Source organism: Typha angustifolia, chromosome 11, assembly GCF_048772165.1.
Source record: "Typha angustifolia cultivar Huaian chromosome 11, ASM4877216v1, whole genome shotgun sequence".
NCBI lineage: Eukaryota > Viridiplantae > Streptophyta > Magnoliopsida > Poales > Typhaceae > Typha > Typha angustifolia.
The window spans coordinates 131048-149142 of NC_133249.1; the positions used below are offsets into that span (position 1 = coordinate 131048).

Sequence of the window (18095 nt, forward strand, 5' to 3'; positions counted from 1 at the left end):
ATATTCTACAAACATTTATTTTATTTTTAAATTTTCTCCATCTGATGTGGCTATATATTATCCGGACGAAGAATGATTGTATAGCATTACTAAATTTATGGGCCAAAAAGGCCCGCCAGTAGTCGAAGCAGTTGATTAAATTAAAGCCCAAGGTGCTTCAAGCCCTGTGAGCATAAAACGTTGGGTCCAACTTTATTACAAGATCACGAGAAGATGTCGGATTCGCCTAAACGGAATTAGATTTGCCGTCAAATCACAACTGGACAAGTAAAGGAAGATTCATCTTGAGAATGTTTTATGAAACATTGAAACCTTAACTAACCAAACCATACCTAACCCCAGCCCCTCGTTTTGGAACAGTTTCCCAACCAAAGTGGTTTGTCCTTCTCCTTCGTGTTGTCCTCCTTTCCTTTTCTTCTCTGCCACGTTTCCCAATCTTTCTCCGTCCTGATTCCATAGCTAGGGGGGCCATTTCTCACTCTATGATTAAGATCTTTGAACACGCCATATGTGATAGAAAAGAGAAAACAAGACCCCCCTCGCCCCCCCCCCCCCCCCCCCCCCCCCCAAAAAAAAGTGTGTATATATATATCTGCGTGGAAAGCAAGACCCCCCTCCCCCCCCCCAAAAAAAGTGTGTATATATATATATATATAGTAATGAGACAAGCAAAGATATATTTAACGTTGCTAAACAGAAAGAAAGAAAGAAAAAAAGAAACAACAGTTCATTGTAAAAAAGTAATCTCGTTAACCAAATTAAGCAATGAGAAATTAAGGTTGGAGTGTTAGCCGTACGTCCTTCATATATACGAATTGGACATTGGGACGCCGGGTGTGGTGTCAGTTTAGCACGTTGAAGAAACACACACGAAGAAATCATTTTGTCGAATTAACCTTACGAAATGAAACCCCAAGTGGGATGTGGCCTTCATTTTTGCCTTTGCCTTTGCCTTTTTGCCTTTTTTGGTACGTAACTTAACGTAACGTAGCACTAGCACACTACTGATCGACTAGTGTTGGTGCCCCAGGCCCAGGCCCAGGGATCACGCACGCCCGCGACATAACTAAATTGAAACAGCTTCCTTTTTTGGGGGAGATTTTGGAGGTGACATTGTGACATCTCTCTCTCTCTTTCTCTCTCTCACCAACACAACACTACTACTAATGGATCCATCTATATCTCTTTCTACAGTTACTTTTCCCCCAAACAGCTCAAGGGCACATGTGATCGAGAGTTGGAATTTTAAGTCGTCCGTTACTTAATTAATATGAGTGCATGGCATGCGTACAAGTTGAGAAATTTTTTTTATCATTAAAAAAAATAAATCAGAGGAAAATCAAGTATCCTGCCATTAAAATGCTTACTTAGATAGGTCAACTAAAATTTGATCTCGAAATCTTCGAGGTGTGATCACGTGTCTCGTGGTGTATATAGCTGAACAGTTGAAAACAATTCCAAGACATTCATCCATCCATCCATCCATCCATCAGTCTCAATTAGTAGTGCTCACAGCTCACGCATGGCGCGTGGAAGGCGTGAGCATTGATTCCTGCTCTGCAGGATATAAGTCGAAAACGTGAATAGGGAAGACTACAGACCCTTAAATATTTATTAATCGATTGGGAGAGTAGTAGGATTATTAATTATTCCACTGTCTTCCATTAAATGGAGGCGGTCTCATCCACGTTCCTCCTCTCCCATTACAAGACTGCTCTGGACCAAACCGAATGCCAATGAAATATCTAAACAGATTCTTCCTTTATACATTATAATTATGACACGACCTTAGACCATAAACGTTAATATATCGATTGATAGGGTATCTAATGTGACATGGATAAAGCTTCAATTTGTAGAGCTAGCATGTACGTTACAGTTTAGGATTAATTTGAGGATAAAAAAGAATAGCAAGTCATGTATACGGAAGACATTTGTATATTAAGGAAGAAGCTATTCTCGTGTGGCGTTGAATAAGAAGTCGATTGTCTCCCTTTTAGTGGGAGCGGGAGCCGGAAGGGAAGAAATAAATGCGAACTACCCATTCACGTGCGTAGGAAGGTAAGAATTAATTAAAGATCAACAAGATTAGATATCTAACTTAAGAGAGACAATTGTGGCCGAATCGTGGGAGACGAACATTAAAGCAAACATTTAATTAATTGTACTAAATTGGACTGAAAAAGTAAGTAGTGTAACTTGCATTTTCTTATCATTTATTCTCTCACATACTAATAATGTTGTCACACGTTAGCCACAAAAGCAAAGTGACATAAGTTACATACATACCTTTCAGAAAATCAATAATGGTGTGGTGGTGCATGAACTAGGAAAAAGAGAAACGTGGTACAACATTTCGACTGTAGTCTGTGTCCATTGTCCTTGTTTTGGCTTCAAACTTTGATGCCAATGCCCAATAGCAATAAGCAATAGCCTTATAGCCCCCCGGTCCCGGAACATAAATCCCGTACTAACACACACCAAATAGGAGTCGAAGACAGCGAAAGTCCTACTTGCTTCCAAAAGCCCAAAGCCCAAAACCCCAAAGCCCATTCTATTTGACTCACTCCCTCCCTCCCTCCCTCCCTATCTCGAATCTCGATCCTCTCGTGAGCTCAGGTGGACCCGTACGCGTAGTCGTACTCGAACACGCGTTTATGGCACCAAATCGTGGCCGACTTCCTCCACCAACCCCTCAGGCCTTAGGCCCCCTTAGGGTTCGTTGGATCCCCCTCGTCTCAATCCGTACTTGATAACAAAACCACGAGGTTTCCTCTCTCCTCCCTCCCCTCAACCCTACACCAAAATTCTCGTAACTAATTGTGCCAAACTTTGATCCCGTTCGTTTGCGTATAAAATTTTGGGAAATGGGAGAGCTTTGAGTCCCGTTTCTATAGGGATGAGGACTTCGATTGGTCTAGACGAGTTCTGGTCGGAGGAGGAGCGAGCCATGGCGGTGGCCGTCCTCGGACCCCGCGCCTTTGACTACCTCTCCAACCGCCACGTGTCGTCCGAAGGCCTCGTCGCCGCCGGAGACGACGCCGACCTTCAGACCAAACTCCAGGACCTAGTGGAAAGGCCGGGCCTTTCCTGGACCTACGCCATCTTTTGGCAGATCTCGCGGTCCAAGTCGGGCGACGTCGTCCTCGGGTGGGGAGATGGCCACTGCCGCGAGCCTCTCGACGGCGACGAGTTTGATGATGGCGACGACGAAGTCCACCAGAGGATGAGGAAGAGGGTCCTTCAGAAGCTCCACCTGCTCTACGGCGGCGCCGACGAGGAGAACTACGCTTTGCGGCTCGACCGCGTCACGGATGCTGAGATGTACTTCTTGGCCTCCATGTACTTCTCATTCCCCAAAGGGTTGGGTGCTCCTGGGAAAGCGTTGGTTTCCGGGAAGCACATCTGGGTCTCGGAGGCCGCGACGTCGGAGTTCTGCGTCCGGGCTTACCTTGCGAGCTCCGCCGGCTTGCGCACGGTCGTGCTCGTGCCGTTGGAGCACGGGGTTCTCGAATTGGGATCGGTTGATCGGGTAGTCGAGGGTTTGGAATCTCTGCAGATGATCAGATCCGTCTTCTCCCACGGCGCGTGCGCAAAGATTTTTGGGAAGGAATTTAGCATTGGCATTCCGTCGAACACTTGGAAGGGTGTGAATTGGAATCATACCCACAACCCGAATACTCTCCAACATAAGTTTGGTGACGAATTGGTCAATGAGAAGCCTCGAATTAACCAGTTGGAGCCTCCGAAACCTCAAAAACCAGCTCCAGCACCAGCACCACCTAGGCACATAGATTTCACTGTAACTCCCATTGGTAGAATGGACGCAGAGCAGTTGGAGCCACAACAGCGCAAGGAAGAGAAGCCGGTTGCAGTGGTGGAGGAGCGGAAACCGAGGAAGAGGGGCCGGAAGCCCGCCAATGGGCGGGAGGAGCCCCTCAACCACGTCGAAGCGGAGCGGCAGAGGAGGGAGAAGCTCAACCAAAGGTTCTACGCCCTCAGGGCGGTGGTGCCGCACATCTCGAAGATGGACAAGGCGTCCCTTCTCGGAGACGCCATTACTTACATCGAAGAGCTACAGAACAAGATCAAGGAGATGGAATCAGAAAGGAAGCAGTGGGTGCCGGAATCTGCGATGGTGGATCGCAAGAGGCGGCTGCCGCAGTGCCCCGAAATCCATGTGCAAGCCATGCGAGACGACGAGGTGGTCGTTCGAGTTAATACTCCATTGGACACCCACCCTCTATTCAACGTTCTAAAGGCTTTCAAGGACTCACAAATCAATGTGGTGGATTCCAAGGTCTCGGCGAGCAATGGCACAGTCTTACAAACATTTGTTGTCAAGTCTATGATGGGATGCGAGCAGTTGTCGAGAGAGACGCTGCTCGCCGCAATCTCCCGAGAGATGAGCACGTCCCAATGATCAACTGAGGAGGTATAGGTCAAGTAGCTGAAGAGGTTAGAGATGGAAAATTTTCAGCAGCACTAGTTGTGAGTTTTTCGTTCTTTCTTTCTTTCTTTCTTCATGATGATAGTTCTAAAAATTATCATAAAATCTCTATGCTAAAAGTCTTATCCTCAAGTCTGATCTTTACTCAACGTGAGGAATTAAGGATTTTTGTTCCCCCCCCCCCCCCTGTTTCTTTTTTTATTTTATTTTATTTTAATCTTCCGTTCAAGGTATCCGATGACCAAATTGACGGGAGAAACTCTTCTATCGAATAGCAATATTCGCAGTCCTCTATCAGCTCCCTTAATGCTGGGTTATTACCTTAAAAGTTTCTAGTGTAAAGTTTGTTTCAACGATCGATTGATTAATTATTCCGTGCTTTCTTCTACAAATGGTGAGCTGTGTTGATGCATAGCAGAAAAAGTTGATTGCTTGTACCAATTTCATGTTATCCTTGCAACCGAAGTTATGAGTAGCAGGAGGTGTTAAATGGCAGTCCGATCCATGAGCAAGTGGGAGGAAATTTCTGGTCGCATAGGGGGAAATTGCCATAGTAATTACGTGTGGAAAACGACTAGAATTTTTTCTTTTTTCTTTTTTTTTTTAAAAAAAATTATTTTGCTGTTGTTGTTTCTTTGTCACGAAGGTTTCAGCTGCTTCTCTATCCTGAGGCATTTTAAGGCATCTGCACATGATTTCTTCCAGTCTTTGTGGACTTTTGTGTAGTTTGCCTTGACTTCAAGTCCTGCCACCTCACATAGATTCAGACATGCAATTAATTCACATGACATGAATGCGGAGAATTAATTATTGAACGAAATGAAAGCACCCGTGGCCTTCAACTTATCCAACTCTTGATCCTCCAAGCACGCAAGCATATAATAAAATAATTAATAAATAATTGAGGCACATCTCCATCCGTTAGTTTTTCAGAGAAGAAAGATTCCTGCTAAATTTCTATATCAATCAAGAGGCTATATACAAAGTACATCTGGCAGATGGACAGCTAGGAATGTCAAGTTGAACTTTGTTAAGCATAGAGAGTACAATCTATATACATCGTTCACTTTCTACAGCAACTGAGAATGTTTAAATCAATCTTTTTACCACATTCCTTTCACGACCAAGACCAAAAGCGCCCTATTTTGACAAAAGTAGCAAATCTCATCATCGATTCTATGATGACCACATTAAGTTCAAACATAGCGGCAAGCTCAATACTAGGACCAATAAAAGACAATATCCTCAAAAAAAAGTCAACTGTATACACTAGACCATTTTGTTACCTTTCACATTTGCTCAACCGCAGGAGAGCAGCAATTGACACTCCGATGTCGTCCAGATGGAATATCTTCCTAGGAAGATCAGTCAGAAATTCACAATCACGTACGCCCAAAAGATTTCACAATCGATTGTAACAGATTACAACTTGTCTTTCAGGTCAGGTCAATTCTGCCAACATTTCGATAACTCAATTGCCCAACATAAAGATAAGGCAGTTCATTAGTTGTAAGTGTTTACAATTCTATGGGTGGAAAAGAACAGAGCAAGATGTATGTATATCTACAAAAACTCCAGCAAGGCCATCATATAAGTAGCTAGCTCTTGATACAAAAATATCAACCAATCTGGAACGTGCTATAAAAACTTCTCCACAAGAAGAAGCTTTCAAAATGTGCCCAAGTAACACTACTTAGTCTGATCCTTCTAGTTTCTTAATTGCGTCTTCTATTGCGGGGACAGCATCCCGAAAGGCCTCCCACTGATCAACTGTCAGACTTATCCCTGCAGGTGGACGCCAAGTCACACAAAATAAGGAAAATTAGAAGAAAAAAGGAGAAATTAAGACAAGTGTAAGGTATGGCATCATGATGATGAAAGGTGCAAAAACATTGTGAACAGGCAACTGCAACTCAAATTAGGACAAGAGAATGCCAAAGAAGTCCAAAGCCCAACATTGCTTGCAAATGAATAAGATATAGCTCTTCTTCAAAAGAGCTACAGCAAGAACCAGCATTGCCATTCCACTGGATTCACCAAAACAAGAATTCAGCAACTGCAAATTAAATAATCCGGTTTCATCTTGAAATATAAAAACATAGGCATGAAAAAACAATAAGAAACCGAAAAAACTACTGCAATGAGTATGATTGATTATAATAATGCGCATCTTTACACAGCAAGAATCAAACAAAACTTGACCCAAAAACAAACGGATACGTTAATCTCCATGGAGGTCAAGTATATTTCAACAGTATGTAAAGATTACTGGCAAACAAGGATTTAGCAGATGAGCAGGACAGGATAAAAGTAGTTCAAGATTAAATGAAAGAAGGTTACAAATCAACAAGATTCTCAGTGAAGGAAAGTGCACCCATGCAGCAACCAATATCAAAGGGCTAGAAATGCAAGACTAGAATCCTGAACCTGGGTTTGTCATGTTGAGGAGGAAGAAGAGGGAAATATCTGCTGATGCGGCATTAAAATCTAAGCATTTCTACCAGAAGAGGACTGCATAGATATATTTCAGCCGCCATTTTTATGGTTTAAGATGAATAGAAAAAAAAAATCAAAGGCAAAAATTATAAGAGTAGAAAAGCTGAGAGAAAAAAAAGAAGGGGTAAAATTTGACAGTAATCTCACAAAAAGGACTGGCTTCCAGTAAGCTAATTATCTACTTGTTGTGAAAATATACTCAGAAGGCAATCAAACCTTTATTGATTTGCTCTTTCGGCATTACTCAATCCTTCTGTTGACACTTATTACTACCACGATACATGATCTCCAATCCTTCTGGTGACACCCTTTACTATGTAATCTATCACTAGAAATTTATGCAGTACTTTCATACAGCTTCCTGCTAGGTTTCAGTAGTTCTCATTCCTACTGTGTACCTTTGAACATACTCTGAGCACCAAACCTCACAGTTCTCCTCTGGTAACTGATCAAATGCGAATATATGTCCACTGCTTCCTTGTCACTTCTAGGAAGAGTGACAACTGATAACCTTTTTCATACTCTCATTGCAACTCCAAGTCCAGAATTTAGCACGCATGTGCCTCATAGCTCCAAATAAAATTTCCCATTTGTTAGTGCTCACTGCTCAGACAGGTCACAGGGAGAGAGACAACAATGTTGGATAGTATTCTGGAGATCAGATATTACAATTTAGATAATCTTAGTCCTTGGGTTGTGGTATTGCCCAAACTATAAGAAGCAGCTAGAACTGAACATCTGGATTTGGATTGATAACAATTCTGCTCACCTACCTATCAACTGCTTAAGCAATGTAATAAGCCAATTTCTTTGGTGGATTTCTTATCAAGTTTCAGTCGGGGGCACGATTTCTACTATAGCAATCTCAGACTATCACAAGTTTTGAAGAATCTTTGTAATCAAAAGGGGTAAAGGACTAGCATATCCAATAAGAGAATGGGAAGCCAAAATGGCATTGTATCTGGAATTAGCTATTGTATATCCCCAAAACAATATCCCAGAAAACCATATGACAAGAAATACATGTCCAAAGGACCAGAATATCTAAGGTCGTCTGAACAGTAAAGGGATCAGCAATTCGGAATCAGATGCAACCCAACAATGCAAAACAAACGATACGTGAAAAGTTAGAGATCAAACAGGGATTACCCTTAGAGGAAGGCAATTGCTTGCCGTCCTTCTCGTAGAACTCCCGAATCGAGACCAGCATCTTCCCCCTGAACTCTTGAAGGGTCACCCTCCTCTTATTCGACAGCTGCAACAACAGAAACGATGAAAAACCTAAAACCCTAAAATTACCAAACTAAACTAGGGTTTTAAAGGTCGGAATCCGTCACTGACACGGCAGATGATAAGATCGCCATCGTCATCGTACTCCTTCTTCCGCCCGCGGCCCCCTTTGGTGTTCTCCTCCTCTTCCTCTTCCTCTTCTTCCTCCTCTTTCTCCTCTTCCTCCCTTTCGTTTCCTTGCGGCTGTTCCTCTCGTCGTTCGACTTCTTCATTGGTCCTGGAGAGGAGGAAGGACTCGACGACGCCGCGCACGAAGCGCTTGCGTTCGGGGAGGGAGAGGTCGATGCCGAGCTTCTCGGCCGCCATGGTGCGGACCTTGTACTCGGTCGCCGCCTCCATGTCCGCCTCTTTAAGGATCTCCACCACCGTCGCCTCGATCCTTCTCTGCATCTCCGTATCCATTTCCAGGCCTTCCTCTTTCCCTAGATTCAGTATCCAAATTTGAGAGAAGTCGAGGGCGTCGCGACTGCTTTTACTTATTTTGTTCTCCTTTTTCTATACTTTGTACAGAAGTTGCACTACTTAGTTCGGAATATGACTTTGTAATGACAATTAAACTATAATATCTTCTGCATATAATATAAATATTATTTATTAAAATTATATCTTATAATATATACTAAATTAATTACTAATTTATTCTTAATATCTGTCATATTAACATACTTTATATAATTATAATAATATTTATTTTAAAGTACGAGCGAACATAAAAATAATAATTATAATTATTTTTTAAAAAAATAACTTTATTTTCATAATAATAATAAATAAATTTCCTTGTGGTTTTGAAAAAGGAAAAATTACACGGATTATGTGATAAGGCTCATAACTCATAACAGTAGATATGGGTCTAAATAGTGGTCACGTCTAAGTCTTACAGTTAAGGGGTGTCAAGCTTTCCAACATTTATGGCTCGTAGTATCCTGACTAGAACTATAATAATTTTTTTAAAATTGATTTAATATAGGTATTTTAAGTTTATTACACGTCCAAACCACATTAGAATAGGTCTTCTTTATATCTGGATCAAACGGGAACACACAGAAGAGCTTATTATGAAATTATAACAGAACAACTTTGGAACACACAGAACAGGAATGAATGAATGAATGAATACACATCAATCTCTAAAGACGTAGAGCGAGCCAATTCCATTGGTCGGGTTCCACCTCTTTTCCAATATTTAGCCAATCGCCACGTAGGTACACCGTATAGAAATACATGCATACATGTGGGCATGTATTTTGTACCCCACGGTGATGTGTGATGTGTGATGTGATGTGCTCTCGGCCCAGGTTGACTTGACTGGGCTAAATGGGCCCCCCCTGATAAAAGCATGCGGGCCTCCATCTGGCGTCGTGGTATCATCCTTTTCCAAAACTGCCCTCCATCAAATCGTCACGCTTCTTCAGGAGAAGTCCAGGAACAATCAGCCGCCGTATTGCTTTAAGGAAAGGACAGTTTCGTCATACTAAAAAGGGGCCGGTCCTCCTTATCTATTGTCATCTATCGTCGCCTTCTAGTTAATTTCTCATGGCAAGAAACCCAAAAGGTCGTCGCATCGGATCGCGCCACAGCGAAATTTCCAACCTCCGCTCCCCTCTTTCCTTCTCGTTTCATCCATCGAACAAGTTCACTATTATTTTAATCACATAGCGAGGAATTAGAAGATCTCGATCTATTGGTTGAATCGAATAGCAGGATGCATGCCAAGTCGAAGATCTCGGGGATGCTCCCCAAGGGCTTCAAGGCCGACAAATGGTAATAATTATCGATTCCTTTTTATTCTCTTAACCTCTGTTGGTTTGTTTCAGTCGATGATCGATGTCTTGATCCCTTTGATCGGGAATTTTTTTCACGTTTTTCTTTTGCCATTTGCCTTTCGAATTTGGTACATTTTTTTTAGCTGTTTGATTGTGGCAGCAAGACTTCTCTGAAGCTGGGGATGGCTCGTTTGAAGCTTATGAAGAATAAGAAAGACATCCAGGTAAAGCAGATGAGGCGGGAGGTGGCGCAGCTTCTGGAAACAGGGCAAGATCAAACCGCGCGGATCAGGGTTTGTATTAATATTTTGATCCTCTTGATGAAATAGAATGAAGTTATTTATCTACTTTATTAGTTCGTGATTGATATTTGAGTTTGGACAATTTCACATATTTTTGTTTGGTCCTTCAGGTATGATCGTTTTATTATCTTTTCCAATAAAGTTCTCAGGTTTGCATCTCCGCATTATAATAACTTCTTGACCATTAAATTATCATAGTATCTAAGGCTTTAGGTAAGTTTTCCGCTCTCGGGATATCAGAGGATCTATCACTGTAGCATCTTAAATTGGTCTTATAGTTGGTTAGTATTGTTAATATCTCTAAATTGACATTGAAAGTTCGGTACTTGATCAAGTCCTTCCTAGTATGTCGGAATGAGAAAACAGGAAAGTACTCATGATGATATTACATCAAAAAGGAATTATATGATTAGTTTCTACCAAGCCTTGGGAAAGCAGCACTCTCCGCATATCAAGTTCTGTGTCATTAAAAATATCATTCTGGATAAGAGTTTACTCTAGAAGATTTTAGCTGGAAAAGTATTTATGAGTATGTATGTTATAAAAAGAGATTTATCAGTATAGATTATAGAATATGTTTCTTATAAATAAAATTATAACCAATATCAATGAACTAAGATACAAACTAGTTATTCAGTTCATATTCATTTGAAACATATCATTTTCAGCATTTCTAGGATGTTAAGTACTCTTTTCAGAAGAACAAGGAAACCTAAATTCACACATAGTATGCTAGAAGTTATTGAAAATAAGAACCACATTAGAACTCTTAATTTGATGGGCTAACCTTTTGATTTTAGACTGCATTTTTCATGTGCTTGTATTATTGAGGTTATTCCTCTCCTTAGGTGACCTCACCTTGTTAGTCTTGTAAGTCTTAGTTATTCTCATACTTAAGAAATCATTTTCCCTTGTGCACATAATCATGTTAATTTGGGCACCTTCTACATTGATATTCGCTGGTTGTGTGTTTAATTTTCTGATAATCTTATACCATAGTTCTTTCTTATTTATCATGTATGACCAACAAGTTTGGTGCAATTTGGATCAGCATTGGATGATCGATCGCATTAATGATGTTCTCATTTGATTACTAGATGGAGTCTGTTACTATCACCCTTCAAGATCAGAAGGAAGAATCTATCAATATTTAGACTTGCTGTTTTTTTTACTATTGTTACTGTTTCTTTTCAGGTTGAACATGTTATCAGGGAAGAGAAGGTGATATCAGCCTACGAGTTGATTGAGTTATACAGTGAACTTATTGTGGCGCGCTTGCCCATAATTGCATCGCAGAAGTATGTAACACTTAAATTTCCAGTAGTATCATATTTTAATTACTTGTACTGCACTTCATCAATTGTTTTCTCTGGATGTTTATACAAAGACCAAATTTATGCTCTAATTTCTATACTAGCTTTGGGCATACAATACATTGACACAATATTGGGTGTTCTAGGCTATTTATATTTTAATATTTTTTTATATAAATACATATTTCTTATAATTCATCTATTTCATAACTTATTTTCTCAAGAAAATATTCTCTTAAGATACAATTGAAACTTGAAAGGGTCTGATTAGGTTAGCCCAGCAACCAAATAACTATAGGAAATTGTTTCTGTTCTTTTAAAAATATGCTTCAGCCCTCTTTATTCCGCCCCCTGCCTGCATCAAATATTGACAGGCTGTAACATCCGCCCTGCTAGGCTTGCGCAGGCCAAATAATTCTTAGTCTTCCTCTTCTGTTTTCTCATCTTATTTCTCATGTGCTGGATTCTTAGTTAAAGAACATTGGATTTATGGTTTACTTGTTTTTATTATGTGTTAGTGATGATTGAGTTATGATAAACAGGCAACCGGATATTTATTTGAGGGATGTGAAAGATATCTCTTTTCCTTCGTTGTAAGGCTTAGGTCAAAGAGTGACTGTGAAAATTTTATGAGTTCGTTAATGGGAATATAGTAAGGATAATTTCACTTAAGTCCCTACAATGCTGGAACGTGATCTATCTCCAGTCAATTACACGAGTGTTGTTCATTTGAGTTGTAATTTGGAATTTTAATATTCTACAAAGGATAGATTTATCTCTTAGTCTTAAGTTGTAACTGACCAAAAATTTTAGGAGATTACTAGCTTTGTCCATGATGTCACATCAGATAATCTTGATCTGGAAAAGGATATATGATGACAGTTTTGTCTTATTATTTGCTACTTTGCTACCAATAATTATGTTCAACTTTGTGAACTGCAAAAGACCAAGAACACAATAACAAGCTCCATGTACTGACTGAAGTACTGATCTTTAGTATATACTTCCCCAAATTTTTGGTACATAGTCTAATGGGGATGAGGGTTCTGAGATTCATGAAATTATGTGTATGTACATCGCTTCATTGTAGAAATATGTTTTCAGTTATTCTCACTTGAGTGTTGTATCAGCATAGTTGTTCATTTTGGCATGTTCCTCATATCTGTATATTTTATCTTCTCTAGATTCTTGTAAAAGATTCTTGATTCCTATAGTTTATTTATGACAATTTTCATATCTTTTAATCTGGCTTGTAGGAATTGCCCAATTGACCTGAAAGAAGCAATATGTAGTGTAATATTTGCATCTGCAAGATGTTCAGACATACCCGAACTTATGGATGTCCGCAAGCATTTTTCAGCCAAGTATGGAAAGGAATTCATGACTGCTGCTCTCGAAGTTCGGCCAGATTGTGGTGTCAGCCATATGGTAATATATTGCACATACAAAATCCTCTTCTTTGAGTATGAGGAAAAAAAAATTGTTACATTAATAATGAAAAATAGTTTGTAATTTCAGGTTTTCTGACATTGTCCTTTGTTTCATAATATTTGTTTATTGATAGATCATTGAGAAATTGTCAGCAAGAGCACCTGATCTCGAGACAAAATTTAAAATCTTGACTGCAATTGCTCAAGAGCATAATGTTGAATGGGATTCAAAAGCATTTGAGGAGCAAATTCGGAAGCCCAATGATGAGCTGCTGGTAATATTATAGATTTGTAAACTTTTCTGTTGTTTAGCAGCTTCAATCCCAACATGAAATGTGATCTAAGCTTATTGAATCTGTGATTAAGCAGAAAGGCCCTAGTACTTTTACTGGCACTGGAAAGATGACTATGGAACCCTTTACGTTTCAGACTTCACCTGCTCCTGCGAAGACTGAATGGACTGAGACAATCCCTCGGAATGAAGTGGCCTCAAAACCAACTTCTCAATATTCCTTTTCTGATGAAAAATTAAAAGCTCCTGAAACTTTACCTCACAATTTTTCATCTGATTCAAAATCCCCAGGTAACATGAAGTTGTGAAGTGCATTAATAATACTTAATATTCTTGAAGCTTAGTTTTGACTTTTGACATTATATATTCATAAGCAGAAATCAAGTCTGGAGAGGATGAGGTCAAGCTCTCACACTCTGAGGAAAGATTTTCATCAAATAGAACAACTTGGGATATGGAGTTCAAGGATGCAACTTCGGCTGCACAGGCAGCAGCAGAATCTGCAGAAAGGGCTAGCATGGCTGCCAGGGCTGCTGCTGAACTTGCAAGTCGTGGTAAATATTCTGAACAGCATTCTACTGGATCACAGAAACCATCTACATCTAGTTCTAGAAATGGACACGGGGATGAAAGTGAAAGGAAAAGCTCTGACATATCAAAGTTAGACATACATAATCCACAAGTGATACAAAGTAGCAATAGCAAAGATGCTGAAAGTACAGTTAGTGGTCATGCAAGCATTGGGAATTTATCACCCGCTAGGTCTCTTTCTCCAACTCATTCAAGAGGGTCTTCAACTGGTGATGATGTGTCAGAAGACAATTTTGAAGAACCTGTCAGCAAGACACATAATTTTGTTGAGAAGAGTTCCTCTGAGGCAGAGTTTGCAGTTAATAATTATAGAGATAGTTTTAGTGGTGCAGTGGGCATAAAGAACTATAACAACTCATTTACTTCCCATGATACCAGTAAACCTGATGAGGACATCATTTGGGATGATCATAAGGATACTACTTTAGATGATTATTCTACTGCAGCTTTTGATAGATATGATTATGATTCCGATGAACATTCATTGTTTGGAAGAAGTACCAAAATAAATTTATTTGATTCTTCTCCGCCAGCAGAAAGAGAACAACCTTCTGGTTTCGAAGACAATTCTAGTTTCCTAATGAGTAAGGATTGGAGTTCGAAACAGCTCAGAAGTGAATCTCTGGGTAAAGGCAGACCTTCATCTCCATTTTTGGCTAGAGAAACCCATCCATCTGAGGTTTCAGAACGAATCTCAGTCTCCTTACAGTCACAGCTTAATGATGCTCCACCAACCTATGACTCAGATGGTCTCAACTCTGAGAATGAGGACGAAATAGACAAAGCTATGCACGCAGAAGATATGACATCTAACAGTTTCCCGCAGATTCAGAGAAGCTCTTCTTCATCTGGACCCCATCATCTCTTTGATGAGAATAAAGAAATAAAAGAAGCTTGGGGAAATTATCCTTTTCCCTCTGATGTTAATGAAGAACTTACGGAAGCTGAATCAAGTTCTGCTGACAAATCTTGGAAAAGATCTTCTTTCAGTGTTCATAATACCCAACAATCTCAAAGAGATAGTATGGCTCTTAGAAGCCCGGACAATTCAGGCAGAGGGAAAATCTCAAGCTTCACAGAAGAAGATCCAGAGTCATGGCAATCAAAAGATTTGTCAGAGGAATCAGAAGCAAGGGACAAGTATGAAATGCAATCACTAGCATTTGGCAGTATAGTTTCTAGAAATTCTAATGATACAAATGAAAGTGAGCGTGGCTTGAACTTTGATAGATTAACCGGTGGTTTTAAAAGTCGAGGTTATGTCCGTCCACCTTATGTAAAGGGGCATTCTAATGATGCATTGTCTAAAGGAATATCAGATGATACTTTTGGCATCGAGAAACCAATTTCTTCAAATATGGATGAGGCCCATGTGGATGTTGGCCTAAATGAAGGAAAACTATATCAAGAACAGCATTTGGAATTTTCCACACCAAAATCAGAAACTTCAAGAAAAGATTTTGACAAGGCTGATGGGTTATTGTCACGCCGTACAGTGGGGAGTGGTATTTCCAGAGGTAAAGTTTCACTCCGTTCAAGTAGATCCAGAGAAGATAATCCCTCCATCATCCAGAATTCAGCTGTATCTCAGTACGATAAGACTTCAGAGAGTTCAGTTAGTCTAGCTCATGAATCATCGATCCAGAGGCAACATCGGAAAGATTATGAGTCTATTCCATTAGAACAAACTCGAGAATCTTCCACCTTTGCTGGAAAATCTACTGTTTCCTCCTTAACGGATAGTTCTAATAGTTATGTGAGTCAGAGGCAGGAGTTTCATGATGAGAAGCGAGGTGGAAAAGCAGCGAAGGAAACAAGCTCAAGAATGCCGAGGAGTAATGTCGATTTCGATGGCAATGAGGAAGAGGATTTGGAACCGCGCCATACCTTGGGAAGAAGAGGGGGTAGAGATACAAAACTTTCACGAAGGACAAAGGATGTGCCATCAGACGCCAGAAAAGGCAGTCTTCGTAGAAATATATATAGCTCTGAAATGGAAACTGCTGGAGAAATGGAAAGTAAGCCCAGCCAATCAAAGGATCCTTCAGTTGATTCCTCTTCTAGTAGAGAAGTCCGCCTTGCCAGAAATTTAGATAAGAAAGATATATCCATTCAATCCAACTTATCGACTGGACAACCTTTGGCAAAACCTTCAGAAAGTGAACCGTCAGCATTCAGCACAAGTTTGAAGTCACCAGAAGGTGGTACTACTCGGGTTCTCAATCGTGAAGATGATGGAAACTCAAAGACATCATCAAGCTCAATAGCAGGATCGACATCACGAGAAGGTTCCTTCAAAAGTGCCTCTCATGTTCACCCTAAACTTCCTGACTATGATTCCTTTGCTGCTCATTTCCAGTCGCTTCGAAAAAGTCGGGGCTGAGTATAGAGATCCGGTGGTTTGAATAGTGCACATAACTGCCACTTATATAAGTAAGTCATTTTTTTATTTGTATGTTACTTCCTAGTTATCATGCCTATATGTGCAATAGTATACTGTCTGTTCCAGATAATAGTTTAAACGATTAAATGTTCCATAGCACCTATATGTGCCTGCCACTAGTTCATACGTCTGTATTCTTGACATGTTTAAATCGAATAATCGTTCATATTTCTGTGTTCTTGACCTTTGTAAACCGAATAATTTGTCATACGATGGACAAGACATCTTTGTTAAATTTGCCATAACCGAACAAAACTTGTTATACAATGGACAAGAGATCTTTTCTGTGATTTGATGCGGTAAGCACGGAGGAAACAGTGAATCTGTGGATGTCAGCAATGCCCACTCAGTTACTGTGATCCAACACAACAAGCAAACTTGTAGCAAAGCCAAGTGAGTACATATTAATTTAAAGGTTGCGGTGGGTCGCAGTGGGATGGATGTGTTCTCCTCTCAGAGTGAAAGCTTAGGAGAAACCAGAGGTTTTATTCCTCTATATTTCTTTTACCCTTTACTCTCCATATTTCTTTTGATTTCTCGACGTTGTTGCAGCTGCGACCTGCGTCTGCGAGAGAATATAGAAGAACTCTCTCTCTCTCTCTCTCTTTCTCTATTCATATATCGTAGGGAAAAGGATATGAATCTTCAGCGAAGTACAGTATGTGGTTGGTCTGCAACTCGTATATGAAAAAAGTGGCTGCATGAAGTGAAGGTAGATGGTCTCCCTCAACTTTGGTTTCTCTAGGATTCTTGGTGTAACTTTATTTGTTTAACATGTTTTTTTTTTTAACTCCTACCCATTTATTTATATTTGGAAGAATCAATTTAAAGCGTCTTGGAAGTTTGAATCGCAACTGCCTCCTAAGATGCAAATCCCAGCCCAATTTCCAGAGGCAGAGCAGCAAGTGAAGTGCCCGCGATGCGAGTCCACCAACACAAAGTTCAGCTATTACAACAACTACAACCTCTCCCAACCCCGCCACTACTGCAAGAATTGCCGCCGTTACTGGACGAAAGGCGGCACCCTCCGCAACATCCCCATCCGCGGAGGCGTCCGCAAGAACTCGCGCCGCTCTTCTTCTTCTTCCTCCAATTCTACCAATCCTATACACCAAACTCCTAATTCCGCTTCCACGAACCCTGATAGTAAGAAAACTGGATCCTTGCAACTTTCTGAGGCTGAGACCGTCTCCTTCCTCTACCCCTGCGTCGACCAAGACGACCGCCTGCTTGATCTCACTGGTGGCTTTAGCTCACTGCTTGACTTGGGTGGGGTTGGGAGTTTTGGGGATTTATTCGATAGCGTCCGTTCCGGTGGATTGGAGAACCCGATACCAGAGTTGGAGAGCTTCGTGGGATTTCAAGGGGATTCCAGTTGTTGGATTACTGGACCTTTCAGTGGGAATTAAAAAAGAAAAAGAAAAAAGAAGCAGCTTCTGAGAACAATTACAAAGGTAAGATGACACATTTCCGAGTTTTTATTGGATAAGTTTCTGAATTGCTTTCCTCATGTGTGGAGGAAAAAGAGCAATTCTTCGGTAGTGATTTAGGAAGAAAAAGCGGACGTCATTTCTATTGTTGTAACAGTTGTCTGTACTCGAAAATCTCTGACCAATCTATTGGAGGAATGGGAATGGGAGTGCGCTCAGTGGACGGCGGTGAGTCACTGTAGTTTTTGACTACGGCGAGCAATTATTGGACAAGTGGCTACAATAGCATTAT

At 40.5% G+C, this 18095-nt stretch overlaps 4 protein-coding genes across 6 annotated transcripts; 3 read left to right on the forward strand and 1 right to left on the reverse strand.

Annotated features, from left to right (window-relative positions):
* The first annotated feature begins 2710 nt into the window (after window positions 1-2710).
* On the forward strand, window positions 2711-4740 carry LOC140769831 (transcription factor MTB1-like). Its single transcript, XM_073110710.1, has one exon. The coding sequence runs from the start codon at window positions 2900-2902 to the stop codon at window positions 4421-4423; it is 1524 nt and encodes a 507-aa protein (XP_072966811.1). The 5' UTR covers window positions 2711-2899; the 3' UTR covers window positions 4424-4740.
* Window positions 4741-5917: 1177 nt separating this feature from the next.
* Window positions 5918-8745, reverse strand: LOC140769839 (RNA polymerase II transcriptional coactivator KELP-like). The gene is made up of 3 exons (XM_073110722.1): window positions 8288-8745; window positions 8096-8201; window positions 5918-6235 (listed from the first exon to the last, which is right to left on the reverse strand). The coding sequence occupies exons 1-3, from the start codon at window positions 8636-8638 to the stop codon at window positions 6144-6146; spliced, it is 549 nt and encodes a 182-aa protein (XP_072966823.1). The 5' UTR covers window positions 8639-8745; the 3' UTR covers window positions 5918-6143.
* Window positions 8746-9760: 1015 nt separating this feature from the next.
* On the forward strand, window positions 9761-18055 carry LOC140769827 (uncharacterized). Of its 3 annotated transcripts, XM_073110703.1 has the most exons (9): window positions 9761-10000; window positions 10163-10295; window positions 11499-11602; window positions 12874-13045; window positions 13182-13322; window positions 13417-13630; window positions 13717-16855; window positions 16926-17085; window positions 17192-18055. In XM_073110703.1, the coding sequence occupies exons 1-7, from the start codon at window positions 9942-9944 to the stop codon at window positions 16311-16313; spliced, it is 3420 nt and encodes a 1139-aa protein (XP_072966804.1). In that variant the 5' UTR covers window positions 9761-9941; the 3' UTR covers window positions 16314-16855; window positions 16926-17085; window positions 17192-18055. The 3 variants fall into 3 exon arrangements, with proteins under 3 accessions (XP_072966804.1, XP_072966803.1, XP_072966805.1); XM_073110702.1 differs by having other exon boundaries at window positions 13717-17085; XM_073110704.1 differs by having other exon boundaries at window positions 13477-13630; window positions 13717-17085.
* LOC140769746 (dof zinc finger protein DOF5.8-like) lies at window positions 17240-17782 on the forward strand. Its single transcript, XM_073110605.1, has one exon. The coding sequence runs from the start codon at window positions 17240-17242 to the stop codon at window positions 17780-17782; it is 543 nt and encodes a 180-aa protein (XP_072966706.1).
* Window positions 18056-18095: the final 40 nt, after the last annotated feature.

Bases quoted from the DNA above. Each gene is read 5' to 3' on its own strand.
- LOC140769831 (XM_073110710.1), top strand. From the start codon at position 2,900: ATGAGGACTTCGATTGGTCTAGACGAGTTCTGGTCGGAGGAGGAGCGA.
- LOC140769839 (XM_073110722.1), bottom strand. From the start codon at position 8,638: ATGGATACGGAGATGCAGAGAAGGATCGAGGCGACGGTGGTGGAGATC. The intron at 8,202-8,287 runs GTCAGTGACGGA...CTGTTGTTGCAG, and splicing joins GCGATCTTATCATCTGCCGT to CTGTCGAATAAGAGGAGGGT. The intron at 6,236-8,095 runs GTAATCCCTGTT...GTCCACCTGCAG, and splicing joins GCAATTGCCTTCCTCTAAGG to GGATAAGTCTGACAGTTGAT.
- LOC140769827 (XM_073110702.1), top strand. From the start codon at position 9,942: ATGCATGCCAAGTCGAAGATCTCGGGGATGCTCCCCAAGGGCTTCAAG. The intron at 13,046-13,181 runs GTAATATATTGC...GTTTATTGATAG, and splicing joins ATTGTGGTGTCAGCCATATG to ATCATTGAGAAATTGTCAGC. The intron at 13,323-13,416 runs GTAATATTATAG...GTGATTAAGCAG, and splicing joins AGCCCAATGATGAGCTGCTG to AAAGGCCCTAGTACTTTTAC.
- LOC140769746 (XM_073110605.1), top strand. From the start codon at position 17,240: ATGCAAATCCCAGCCCAATTTCCAGAGGCAGAGCAGCAAGTGAAGTGC.